Source organism: Lissotriton vulgaris, chromosome 8, assembly GCF_964263255.1.
Source record: "Lissotriton vulgaris chromosome 8, aLisVul1.2, whole genome shotgun sequence".
Taxonomy (NCBI): Eukaryota; Metazoa; Chordata; class Amphibia; order Caudata; family Salamandridae; genus Lissotriton; species Lissotriton vulgaris.
The window spans coordinates 427917605-427931878 of NC_141696.1; the positions used below are offsets into that span (position 1 = coordinate 427917605).

A 14274-nucleotide genomic window follows, 5' to 3' on the forward strand; every position below is an offset into this window, starting at 1 on the left:
CTTAATAATTTCCACTTCTGTGTGCTGTGCATCTCACAACTGTTATTCTTAGAAGCATTTGCAATGCTTTCAGCAGTCTCATGATATATTTCCTATTCTGGATTGGAGACCTACAATATGTCATAAACCAAACCCTTTTTGTGACCACAACTGTCTGATGTGATGGACAACAGTATAGTCATACTGACTGTCAGTGTAAATGTTAACTTTAATTTGGTCTGTGAGACAGCAAGCTCTGGTAAGAGCGCCCAACTCAGCCACTTGGGCAGAGGTCAAACCACATAGCCAAAAGGCTTCCACTACACCTTCTGAGGTAAAGACAGCATAATCAGCTTTTAAATGTCCCCAACATCTCTCCAGCATGAGCCATCCACAAACAATACATGATCAGGCTCTGGAAGGGGTTCATCTGTGATTTCCGGTCTTGTCTTGGTGCACAGTTAAGTCAAATGGACAGTCGTGCACAATCCCCCCCCCCAACCCTCACCCCCCAATATCCACTTCCGTTTCAGGCAATGATGACAATAGTGTAGCAGGGTTTAAGCTAGAACGCCTCTTTAACCCCTTTGATACTCATGACGAGCTCAGCTCGTCATGAGGCACGGTTGAGCTGTGCTGATGACGAGCTGAGTTCGTCATGAACAATGGAACATCTGGGATTGCAGCACCGGGGTAGAATACCTCTAGCAGCCAAGGTGTTAAGAAAATGTAATCTGCCATCAATATGATTTGCTCACACTTGGTTGAGGTGGCTACTAGTAAGGGGGTGCATCTTAGTGCCCTCAATCTGGCAACCCTGTGGCTACCGGGTCAAGTGTGGCTGAAAACTGGGCTACTGGCCTTTGGGAAGTGCCATTTGTTTGTGCAAGCACTGAGAGAGTGCACCCTTCCTTCTCACTGCAAAACAGAATAAACTCTTTAATTTAATTTGGAATTCCTAGACCGAGGACATGATAAAGACTTTGTCAGCTCTAAGAAGGCTTCCATGCAGTCCTCCTATAGTAGCAGATGTTGACACACAAGGATCAAACACATCCTTGTGTGTCAACATCTGTGATTATTTTTTAGTTGGCTCCCTCATGTACTATGCATGCGCTTCTCAAACCACTGTGTCCTTCCCTCCCTTGTCCAATTTACATGACCCCATCTGCCAGCCCTCCCTCCCTCGTCTGTGTTGCTTGCCATTATCCCACTCCCTCAGCTGTGTTGTTGTCCCTGCCCTCCCCTTTCCTCCATTGTGTTGTTGCTTTCCCCCACCCGCCCTCCCTCCATGTTTTTGCTTGCCCCCACCCGCACTGCCTCCATGTTGTAGCTTGCCCCCACCCGCCCTCCCTCCATGTTGTTGCTTGCCCACACCCTCCCTCCCTCTAGGTTGTTGCATGCCCCCACCCTCCAGGTTGTTGCTTGCCATCCAGGGTGTTGCTTGCCCCCACCCGCCCTCCCTCCAGTTTGTTGCTTCCCCCCACCCGCCCTCCCTCCAGGTTGTTGCTTGCCCCCACCTGCCCTCTCTCCGGGTGATCGCTTGCCCTGACTCACCCTCCCTCTGTACTGCTGCTTGCCCCCACCCTCCCTCCTTCTGTACTGCTGCTTTTCCTCTCTCAGGTGTTGCCGCTTGCCCACACCCACCCTCCCTCAGGTATTGCTGCTTAACCCCACCCACTCTCCCTGAGGTGTTGTTGCTTGCCACCACCCACCCTCCCTCAGGTGTTGCTGCTTGCCCCCACCCGCCCTCCCTCTGGTGTTGCTGCTTGCCCCCACCCGCCCTCCCTCTGGTGTTGCTGCTTGCCCCCACCCGCCCTCCCTCTGGTGTTGCTGCTTGCCCCCACCCGCCCTCCCTCTGGTGTTGCTGCTTGCCCCCACCCGCCCTCCCTCTGGTGTTGCTGCTTGCCCCCACCCGCCCTCCCTGAGGTGTTGCTGCTTGCCCCCACCCGCCCTCCCTGAGGTGTTGCTGCTTGCCCCCACCCGCCCTCCCTGAGGTGTTGCTGCTTGCCCCCACCCGCCCTCCCTCAGGTGTTGCTGCTTGCCCCAATCCCGCCCTCCCTCAGGTGTTGCTGCTTGCCCCCACCCGCCCTCCCTCAGGTGTTGCTGCTTGCCCCCACCCGCCCTCCCTCAGGTGTTGCTGCTTGCCCCACACGATCTCCCTCAGGTGTTGCTGCTTGCCCCCACCAGCCCTCCCTCAGGTGTTGCTGCTTTTCCCCACCAGCCCTCCCTCAGGTGTTGCTGCTTTTCCCTACCCGCCCTCCCTCAGGTGTTGCTGCTTTTCCCCACCCGCCCTCCCTCAGGTGTTGCTGCTATTTCCCCACCTGCCCTCCCTCAGGTGTTGCTGCTTGCCCCCACCCGCCCCTCCCTCATGTTTTATTGCTTGCATCAGGTGTTGCTGCTTGCCCCCACCCGCCCTCCCTTCGTGTTGCAGTATGCCTTCCCTATGTGTTGCTGCTTGCCCTCACTCTCTCTCCCTCCCCCTGTGGGGACTCCCATTGACGTTTGTTTGGGTGGTTTCCGTTACAGGTACTAGGCTATTGTGACAAGAAGTTACAGGAGAAAACATTGTCACAAAAGGCTGTTTTGTCCAACTCATTTTTAATATGAGGTATCTACACAAATGACCCCTTGCTGAATTCAGAATTCTGTCTACTTTTCAGGAATCCTTAGCTTTTTGGGATCACTCATGGGTTTCAGGCCGGTGTTCACAACAAACTTGGCAGTATGTTCAAAGCACACAAATTAAGAGAAATTGGCTACCTCTTTGAAAAATGGGAAAAAATTGTTTGTAGACTCCACTCTGCATGTTCATGAAAGCTGGGAAAGTAGTGTCTTTGGCACAGTAAACATTTTGTTCATGCAATTTTTAGGAAAGAAACACACTTTTTTGCAGGGCACTTTTTCCCAAATCTCCCCACCAAAAACCCCAACATTCAGCAATATTTTTGCTATTTTCCTGCTCCTCTCCTTGGGAAACCACAAAACCTGCTTACCTGTAGGATCCCCCTGATAGTAAGGGTGGGGTGGGGGTGGGCGGACGGGGCGGGGGGGGGGGGGGATCGGTCGCAAGTTTTGCATGGACACCTTTATATGGAAAAATGTTATGGAGGCCTAAGCACAGACTACTCCAAATGGCCAAAAAAGGGCTCAGCACTGGGGTGGAAAAGTCTCAGCAGTTAAGGAGTTGATTTGATGTAGTTTCCATGGGTGGTATAGCCTGGGCAAATATTTAAATTGCACAATTCTGTACCTCTCATTTATTTTGTATGGGCATAGAGACGCTGCGCCATTCGTCCTCAAAGCAGTTGGCAGCATCATTTGCCAGTTTTTCATTGAGCTCTTCAGACCTGCGCATCCTTATCCCAATAACATATACTGCATTGCTTCAGCAACGTACACACTAATCTCTCTTCACCAAGTGACATTACTGCCTTAGAACACTTTGGGTTGGGCAGGGAATTCTATCAGGAGAGACTGTAGTGTGCTATTGAAATCGGAAAAGCAGTCATATGTGAAGTGCATTTCAGTCTACCTTCTTTCTAAAATATTCTAACGCCATGAACACATGATTAAGAAAGAACGATTCCACCAGCATTGTAACCCCATCTTAGTGAATGACTTGTTGAGTGCCTGTTCAGTAGTGACACTAAGATCAGGGAGTGGCATTTTTGAAAGTACAGATGAGGAAAACCGCATATTCACCAAATAATTTTGAACTGCGCTGGTCGTGTTCCACACTATATGTTTTTCAGTTTTGACTGCAAGCTGTGGGGAAATATGCACGTTTCACAATAATGACGGGAGTTTATTTTTTTTAACATACCTTCCTCGTTCAATATCCCTGGAACTGCTGTAGTAGCTTGGCTTGCTTGCTGTGCTTCTCAATCTGCGACTGTTTGCGACCCCCATGATGTTGGTAAAATAGCGTCACTCACTGCAGCGATGGTGACTTATTACAAATAAAGTTTTAATAAAGTGTGTGAAAACCGGAATGTCGTGTAGTCAACATTGCTGTACATATGGATCTTCTCCAAACCGAGTCAAGGCAAGCAGCATGGGCATCTTTTTGGATTATAGACCTACTCGTCATAAGTGTATTTGGTACTGTCATTGGCAATGGCAGTGAGATTTGTGCAATCTGTGATATATCGCTTATTTGTTGTGTGCCTTTTTTTCCACTTCTCAGACCCCATTTCCCAAAAAAGGAGGGAGGGTAGAGATGACATTTACATTGCTTAATGCTTCATTTTTTTTATTTCACAGCTTTGTTTGATGGAACCCAACCTTAGGTCTGGTTATACATGATTTAAAGGAAAAATTAAGATGATATGATACACTTTAAATGACGAACCACTAAACAAACTGAACCATTGTTGTTTTTCGTAGGCCCTGTTGTTGCATTGGAGTTTAATGGAAATGGTGCGGTTGAAGGATGTCAGAGCATTGTGAACGAAGTATTTAGTGGGACCAAGGTGAGACATTTTCTGTGCTAATGGGGTTGTAAGTAAAGGTTCTGTATATGATGAAATATACTACACAAATTCTGGTGCAAGTACTTAATTTTTTTAATGGTCTCTTAAAAATGGACTCATCCCCTTTACCTTCATCATCCAAGCATATTGGATGCCTGGCCAGTAAGGATGAGCACCTTTACAGGCAAATTGCAGTCTCACATTTTCTAGGTGCCACGTTGCACACACCCTTCCAGTTGCAGATTAAGAGACCTTCTCTACGATGGTTTGAGGTGCTTTCGAAGCACATGTTTTGAGGATGGAGGGAGGTTCTTGCACTGTACATAACAATATTTGACACGGATTCTGGCAGCTACGAGGAAGGGGACGATTATGTTTCACAGTATTATGACTACAGCTGGTACGGAGAGTTACAGCATGCCAGGGGTATTGACATTTTGCCTGATACTGGCCTTGTGTCTTTCTCATGTCCTGCTACAGTGAAAAGTACTTTTTTCGCTGTTGTGATGTGTAGGACAGCTGAATTACTAGATTTAAAACTGCCAACCATGGAAGTTAAAACTGATGTCCCAACTGAAGTATTGCAGCTAGGTTAGGTTCCCACCGACCCACTGTTACTTGTCAACGATGCGCTTACTTGACACCCTTTTGGGCACTTGGGCAAACCCCTGTTTGGGATTCAAGGTTAACTCAAAATATTTTTCTGACTGTACATTCTGACTGAAAAACAATCCAGTGGTGGATGGGCCGCCAATAAAATTAGTGCCGATTTGACGCCACTTGATCATGTTTTTAAAGCTTAAAAAATATCCCGACAGTGTAATTCTGGATGTATTGCAGACTCCTGGTACTATTTATGGATACCTTTAAGCATGTTCAAGTTTAATTTTAACACTTTTTGAGTTAGAGACTAACAGAGCTGTTTCACACAAAATAACATATTTTTCGACATAAAATCTAATTCAAAATAAAAACTGCATACATATCAGTTGTCATTAAATATTAGCCAGCAGTTGCTATCACGTAATATGTCAATATGCATTGTAATATAGAATGTGAAACCAATAGTAAAAGTGAAATGAAAACAAAATTAGACCCGGTCTGGGTCAATGTACAGCAGCTAAAATAATGTTAGTGAGACAAAAGTCCAGGACAGTAATTTATAACTTGCTGGTTAGATCACAATGTATTTAATAATAATAATTTGCCCGCTCTAAAAAGTAGCTAGTCGATTCAAGAAAACACAATCTCAGACTGTATTTGTAGTCCCTGCATCAAAACATTCATTTGCTTCCTTGCACTTGCAGTTACGCCCACCATTTCTTATGCAGTTAGGTTTCACCAGTCTTTTTAAAAAATAAAAATCCACCTGATGTGGCTATGCATTTTAGATGGTTCAAAGGCTTTCTCTCTGAGCACCAAATCCTGCAGTTAATTTGTGATATTAAGGTGCTGTAACCCAAATCAATGAAAACCACATTGAATTTGGGTGCTAGAGAATAAATGAAATACCTTTGTGGAAGCAGTCTAGTGTGTCTATCCCTCAACCCGTCATACATTGATTTGTACGAAGTGCGAATAACACCAAACTCCCCAACTAAACTCAGTGAAGAATGGTGATATAAATGCAAAATATTAGAGGGGCTCTAACCTTGTAATTGATTGTATTCATATTTGTTGCTGCTATTATGTATTGGCACAAGGTTTATCTAACTCTGCTGCTCTCTGAAGAGGCTAGAGACTAACACACATGCCTTCCCAATCCTGCCAAATAAAATGACAAATATACATTCCATCTCCTCTGAGCCTGCTATTTCACTAAGTTCTGGATACACATTTAACTATTTCCTCTGACACTGGGGTGATGCCTGCCAGCCTTGTGATCCCATCACATTACTGTTTGCAAAGTGGCCTAGTGATTGACTTGTCGGAGGTATCTGCTCTCTCCACTCCTATTTGACTGACCTATTAGGTCACTGGCAGCTATATTAGTGCAAAAGAGATTGTTTTGCTGAAAACGTCGTTCTTTCTCTGGACCACCAATGTACCTCTTTATCTGCCTCAAGAGCGTAATGACTATTCAAAAGTGCTTGAATTCAAGATCCATTACATTAAATCAAATCAGAAATGTAAAATCTTTCCGCGTGTAAACAAGAATGCAGTATGCAGAAACAAGAATCACATTTTAAATAGACAACAAACTCCAGTAAAGTTTTCTAGGTATGAACATCGTATTGGTGCAGCACATCTTTCTAGAGCGAACTGTTTGTTTATGAAAATATCTCTAGCAAGATTAAAATACTCCTACATCTTTGGACTTTGGATAATATCCTTTATTACGGTGAGGCTTTTGCCGCAACTGGTTTACTTTTAGCTTTCCCTTTCCAGGTTCACTCGTATTTAATACCAACGTGATCATTTGACTTTAACTGAAGTGGGAAGAGTATTAGGGTATACAAAGGAGGCAAACACATATTTGTCTTTCCCAAACTTTAGGGGTTGGAGGTTTAATTTAATGTATTCTATTTAAAGGCTGCCAAGTGCATGATATTGTCTATATGGCCTGGAAGATAATGGATTCTGATAGAGCACACTGCTGAATTGGGATCAATACTGTTTATATAAACTTTTTATTGGCTTTCAGTCTGATTCACAGTGACACCCAAAAGTGGCTGGTTAGCTGTCGTACAGCTTTCTCCAATTCACAAACCACCCAGTCATGCACAAGCAAAACCTAAGATTGGCATAAGTTAGGTAGGAAAGGATCTATGTGTCACACTCAATCCTGGGGCACACCTGTTTACTTCCTCTTAAATATGGGGAAAGAAGACTTGTGGTTTTGGAGTTGAGCATTAATTTCACGAATGTAGTATCCACACCCAGACCAAATACATCTTTCCTGTAGAAGAAATGAGTTGGAATCCTCCTCTAAACCTCTGCTTGGAATGTTTATGCTTGTCAAGATTGTTTAACAAGTTTAATTACTGGCAATATGATGAGTGGCTGTCACATCCATTGCAAAGCACAGAGCCTAATTAGAAGCAAACTGCAATGGTTAATGTACAGATTCCACCTCAACGCCTTAGCTTTGTTGCGAGAACATCTTTAGTCATTCCATTGTTTTCATAGAAATTTCAATTCATCTGTTAACTTTTGTACAGAGGTAGTTACTTTTCCTACAAGAAAGCAAGTGGTGAATGTTTTCCAGTGTGTGGATCCTAGCTAAATTAATGCAAACACAAAGGTAACCCCTTAATGACTTCTTGTCAAGGATGGCTAACAGGCCTAGTAGCAGAGCTCAAAAGCAACCATGGGAAAATGGAAACAGATCAACAGGTTTCTGAGGACTGTTTTATAGGTTGGGAAATCTAAACTTTCTTTGCTGTCAGTAGCTTTGAGGGTTTTCATACACAGCCATCAAATCACTGTAAACTTCAACAGTCTTCTGAAAGCCAGAACAACATCCAATGTGAATTTCTTAGTGTGGGAATATCCCTTTTGTTGGTGGAATTTGTCCTGTAGTCTTTCTATGATCTGTACTAAAGATTGTGCTATAAATGCCAAACCGAGGATCATTCTCCTACCAAAATTCTTACAGTGGCTCTGTTTTATTAAATAGAATGCCTTTGATACCAGAGCCATCTATACTAATGCTGATTATGCCAATATTGCTGTTACCAAATTAAATGTCAACACTGAGGTTGGCTAGTACTGAAGCTCTGTACACAAATGCTGGTCGTACAGATAGGGGGATGTGGAAGGATTTCCAAGGATGAATCTTGGCCATGATAGGGCGGTGTGACATGCAGGCTAGATGACAGTTCTCCTGCTCTGAGGACCTTACCAAAGTAAATGGATTCATTTCAAGCTGAGGGACTTGACAGCTTTTTCTCATCTCAGACTGGCAATCTTCCATTTTTCCCTTTTAACACTTACCTTTACTCAACTTTCTAATAGCCCCACAAACATGAAGCAGTGAGTCTTGGCTCCTCTGGTGCTGCCAGAAACAAGTAAAAACATAATAGATGACCGAAAATGATTTTTAAAGGCGTTATGGGTTACAGATTTGCTTACTAGAGAGATTAAAAAAATATACATGCATGCACAGGGCAGTGCTCATTTGCAGACAAATGGTGAGCTGTATATGTCTTTATCAAGGTCCTCATCGTCAAAAAAACAGCACTGCCACCCAATTGATATGATGTTCTTTTTCTGTGCCTTTGAGGTGTACGCAATAGGCTAAACCCGATGATTACCAGTGATTCTAACATGCATTTATAGCTAAGTTTTGAAGTTGTTTAATTGTGATGTATTGATCACTGTTCTCTTGTCTTACTTTTTGTTTCATGTTAAAACAGGTGTTTGTTTCTCAAAGTCCGGCATCCGCTTCCGGAGATGTGGATAACTTCTATAATTTTGCAGACATGCAGATGGGAATGTGAAGCTACCATGGACACACAACCTTATTATCTACTTAACTCATGTTTGTCAGCTTTTGTATGTAGTTTTTCGGCTATTGATTGTATCACACCCCGCAAGTGTTGCATTGAAATGTTGTCTTTTTTACTGTTATTGAAATCCGGAAAGGCAATTTTTGCTTTTACAACCAAATTGCATTTGCAAATTTTGCCTGTCTTTGTAAGGCAGCTTATTTTCTACATGTACGTTTACTAAGCTTCTGCGAAGACTGCGAAACACTTAACTGGAATCATTTTTAGGTACACTGGGATTTGTGTGAACATTTTGATACATTTGTATTTTCTACATGGATCAACTTAGGAGTGTGTCAGAGCAACATTTATAAGTGTATTTTATTTTTTTTAAATGAATTCTGTGTTTTAATAATGAGAACAAAACAGAGCAGCGTTGACTAGAAAAATGTATATTATGTTAAATGTATGCTTTGTTCGTTTTGTTGTAACTTAAAAAAAAGGTTTTCAGTGAACCAGTTTTGTGTGTTATCAGCACATAGAAAAGGATTGGCAGCTATGTTATTAAATTTATGTCATTTCACCGCTGCACCTACTACAGAAAATGCTGAATTGTATGTTTAATACCGAGAGATCACTTGCAAATCATCGCTAAACAACAGTGCTGTAGATGCTTGGTCAAAGTTGTGAAATTCACAAGGACTCGCAACCTCCTTTAAACGCACGGTTCATGTTTTCAAAGAATTTTCACAAATCTGTACCAACGCTTTCATAGTTGTATAATTCTGAAAAACCCCAAATTTCTTAATTACAGCAAAGACCAAGCACTTTTTCAGTGATATATACCAAATCGGAAGCTTAGATCGGCTAATAAAGTTCAGGTCCCCAGCATCCACAAAGTCAGATGGGGAGGAAGAAGTCTCTCATACAGAGTATCGAAGCTCTGGAATGAACTGCCAGCCTCCATAAGGTTTCAGAACTCAAGACCTCAGTTAAGGAAAATGTTAAAGACCTGGCTCTTCACTGCAAGGGAATGAATCCATCTTCCTTACTGCTAATTTCTGCTCCCCGGCTGCACATAGTGCCAAGACGCCTCGGCTTTCGTGCGCTCTACAAGTGTCTTACTTACTTTACTTACTTACACCCACAGATTGAACTAAAGCATGCCAATCTGAAATTCATTGTTGAAGATTTATCGAAAACTTATAATGGTGCAGTGCTGGCGTCATGCTTGCCTTTGCATTTTTATTTGGTTGCTTTGGACCTACTATGGGTCATAATATGGCTTGTGGCAAATTTTATCTGTCAAGTCATTGTGAACCAACAGCAAATGTGGTCCGGGTGTCTTGGTCTAATGATATCTTGGAAAGGATTACGTTCACTTTGGTGCTGCCAACTTTTCATTAAGTACATCAGTCATCATTTTTTAAGTGAAGGATTGACTTAACGGACAGTAATTTCATTGCTAAATTGTGGTTGAATAACCTTACTATCCACTCAGTTTATCGGCTGATGTGTTCTTACTAATTTTAAGTGTGACTACAAACATCCGAGATAAGCAATTCTATCTTGTTTGTCACTGGTGGGATGGGGTAAATGGGTGTGCAAGCACCTGCTTAAAACGTAATCGGTCGTTGAAGGGCTCTTTATATATAGTAGTTTTGAAATCCGAACATGATGTACTCCCCTTTTGACAGCAACGTAAGAGTGAAGTCAGATATGTTCCTGTGTTTTTTCACAGGAGACTAATTGGACCCTTTTGTGTTTGATGGAAATGAGACCTAATCTAAAAAAAAATGTATTGCTCTTTTCTGAATTATGGGCTGGGCAACTGCAGTAATGCACCACAAAGTTACCAAATTATGTGGCAGAGTTAACTAAATTATGCCCTAATAAAAGGCAAAATATGCGACATAATGCAGCACATTTTTAATAGTATTCATTATTTGTAATTTTACTCATGTTAACACTGTCTGGGCAAAGGTTTCTCTTCATTAATTCCGACACCCAAATACAGCAACAAATTCAAATTGGACTAGTCAGCCCTTAAGACTGCGAGGTAACAAGTGTAGTTGCATTTTTTAGTAACTTTTTATCTTTTTGAACTAGAAATATTTTTTTGCTGCAGATGATGGATTATTTGATATTTATGTAAAAAACACTGCAGCCATAAAATCTCATCAATCTGTTGGCCCTGATTATAAGTGTGTCCCAGAATACTGCAAAATACGTTTCATTTGGTAGATACGATTGTGGATTCAGAAAGATGAACTATATAGGTCAATAATTGTGCATTTTAAGGTTTTGAAAATGTTTTCCAATAACACTAACTGGAAATATGATGATCGCCCTGAAACGTAGTTTAGACTTTTTTTTGTTTTGTGCAGTGATGAATTTTGATGGTGACTTCACTTCTTCAATTCACTGCTCATAAGATCCGTTGATTCTTAACAGTGAAATATGATCAGGAGTTTGAGTAAAGACATAGTGGAAACAAACTGTCAGGTCTTCGGCTTTGCTTTGATGATCATCAGGCGCACTGCTTGTTTTTCCTGCATATATGGCAAATATATGATTCTGCAAGTGTTTTTATTAGTGGTCTTACTAGAGCTCGTATTGGTTTATGGGTTTGGATTATTTGTTGCATTCAGAGGTCCAAATTGTATTTTCCTTGTGTTTTTTGTCATCTGCATTGGATCCATGCCATTAAAGCTTTGCTTGGTGATATTTAGTTACTAAATTCTCCTTGCTGCAGGACTGTGAGCTACTGCACAAATCCTTATTTTGGTGTAGTTTGCAACCAACTGCTGTTTACAAGTTTATCATTTTCAGCAATTTTTACTTTTCCAAAAACGTTTACAGGACAGTTGCAGTTCTGAGTTTTGTATAACTGAGTTTATCTTAGCTTGGTAGGTCCTCTTGGTACTTGTAAATGGCTTCCGAGAGAATGTTTTAACATACTTTGGCCCTTGATCCAGAAACATTTGTGTCAGAGGTTAACATTTAGGAATATTGCAGAGCTCTGGCGTTTTCTACAAGAACGTGCCCATAGTTTTGATCAGGAGGCATCTTCTTTGTCTCGTCTCTCAGAGCTGTTGGTTGATCTCCCATGGTTAGCATACGTGATTCGAGTATGCACCATCTCAACACACTGTGGCACATACCCAATGTACCTACTTAGTTGAGGAACCCGTGTTCATTTTGGTAGTTGTAACTTTTTGTGATTTGCACATTTACATAGTTTTTAGTTATGACTACTTTTATGTATGTATGTTTATTTGGAAAAGTGTTTTTGTATTACAAATTGAAGCAACAATTATCTAGTTATTTTTTTAATGGATCTAGTACAGACAGGAAAAGGATACATTTGTATTGGTATGGAATATGTCAATGAAAAATAATAGCAGTAAGTATCAATTTTTTTAGACTGGGATAATATAGACACTTTATACTGTTCACTCTTGGATGCTAATAGTGTTAAATATTTGTTACTGCCTGGAAGCCATTGGCTCCATCATTGTATCTCATGGGACAATTAATGTTGAACATAGATTCTCACTGAGACCACAAGCAAGGCTCCCATGTCTGAAATACCTTCATCTGTTGCAGAAGTCAAGTGGTCATTGTTTGAAATGGTTAATAATTCCCTTACAATCTAGTTCTGAAACTGGGTACATGTTCTGAAGAAGGATGATAAAGGCTAACCTAGTACCAGCATTGGTAACCAAAGGGCCAATAGCAGCAGATATTACTGCTCAATACTTCTCAGTAACATGTTCAAGCTTCACATTCTGTACAGTTTTTTATAGCTTAACTTCTAGCCCTCTTTTGCAAAGTATGTGTAGAATAACTTACTGTGAATAAAAAGTTGTGTATTCTCATTTTGTACGTTTTTCACCAAGAACGTGTAAACTGAACATTTCAGAAGCAATTGGTTAACACCGTCCTGGATTTATTGCATTTTTTCCTTATAATTGCATAACTAATAATAAACTGTTTCTAACACAAGCATGCTGTAATTTTGTAGAATGGCAAGCACTTGGTTATGCTTCTCGATAAGCCAGGGCTAAACAATGAGTTTAAAGAATGATCTAAAATATTATCTACATTTCTTACGTGTGACCCTCTATGTTCCTGATTACACCAACTTCTGGTTCATCATACCGTCAAAATGTATAGTGTTTATTGTTGGATGGCACTCGGCCATTAGCTGCCATGTTAATGTTTGTTTTATGCTTTTGTACAATATAATTTGTAGATTTTGTATGTTACATAATTTGACTTTCTAAAATGTCATTCGTAATTAACATAATAAAATGAAAGATTATATTTTTTTCATTGTGTATGTTTCTGTCACAGGCATAGTTTTAGGTCCATTCATTTACTATAACGTTGCCTGCCAACGTTGTGAATTTATTACAATTATACAGTGTTATCTGCTTATATTTAATCTGCGTGTATTACTTTAGTAAACTGCTGTGTTCAGGTTAAATTGTTGGATAAAATGCTGAAATATGCAGTGCAGGCTCAGATTCCTGAGTAAAAACTGGACCACTACATTGCTAGAAGAATTTGAAGCATCGCTCGCTTGCTTGGACAAACCATCTGAACATTTATCACGTTAGAGGAAATAAAAACTGGTAAGTAAGTTGTAGGTTCCAAGACAAACACAGTGTGATATATTTATTTATTTTTATGTTTCACCCGCATTGGAGATTTCATAGCTTTCAACACGCAATGTCAGGCTGGAAATACTCAGTACATAAATTGCAGCAATATTAGAAGCCACAGTAAAACATCTAGAACTATAGTCCTTCTGCGTCCTCTATGAACTGTTTGTATCTCAGCCACTGAGTGGGCGAGCTTCAAGCCCTGAATCAGGAGGCCATCTTGGATTCTTCCACCGTGCATCTGGTGAAGAGCTCCACCGTTTCTTTGCCTTGCGGCATTTGATAATTAACTCTGACAGGCTGTTTGACTCTGTTCTGGGAAACGGGCATCCCTCAGCTTTTAGCTCCTGTCGAATGCAAGGAAAATTAAAGTTAAGCAAGGACTGTTCCAAGTTACCATCAGCAAAAACTCTTATTTAAACCAGTAGCGTAGCCTGTGTGTCTTGGGCTCTAGCGTAAGTAAGGATATAGAGACCCCCCCACATCCCCACCAGCTGCTGTGTGAATGATAAAATACAGCAATAATAAGGGTTCAGTGGGACCTGGTGTCACTGCACCTGCTGCACCAGTGGAAGCTACGGCCCTGTTTGAAACCTCCCTGCGGTATGTATCTTCCATCGAACATGTTTGGTGCTCATTTCCCCTCTTTTGTAAGAGATGGGTCACTGTTGAGCTTACCTACAACTCCTAGGCACAAAACACACAAATTGCACACATTAA

The 14274-nt window shown here is 41.5% G+C and overlaps 1 protein-coding gene across 2 annotated transcripts in view; it reads left to right on the forward strand.

The window, feature by feature from the left end:
- The window catches only part of RP2 (RP2 activator of ARL3 GTPase), a 98395-nt gene extending 85182 nt beyond the window's left edge, over positions 1-13213 (forward strand). The window contains exons 4-6 of one of the 2 annotated variants that reach the window (XR_015299284.1): positions 4369-4454; positions 8813-11615; positions 11717-13213. Coding sequence is in view for 1 of the 2 variants with exons in the window: in XM_086934198.1 (XP_086790324.1) it covers positions 4369-4454; positions 8813-8896 (170 nt within the window). In the remaining variant the exon portion in view is untranslated. Of the gene's footprint in view, positions 1-4368; positions 4455-8812 lie in introns of both variants that reach the window. The other variant, XM_086934198.1, reaches the window with a different exon arrangement.
- The last annotated feature ends 1061 nt before the right edge of the window (positions 13214-14274 follow it).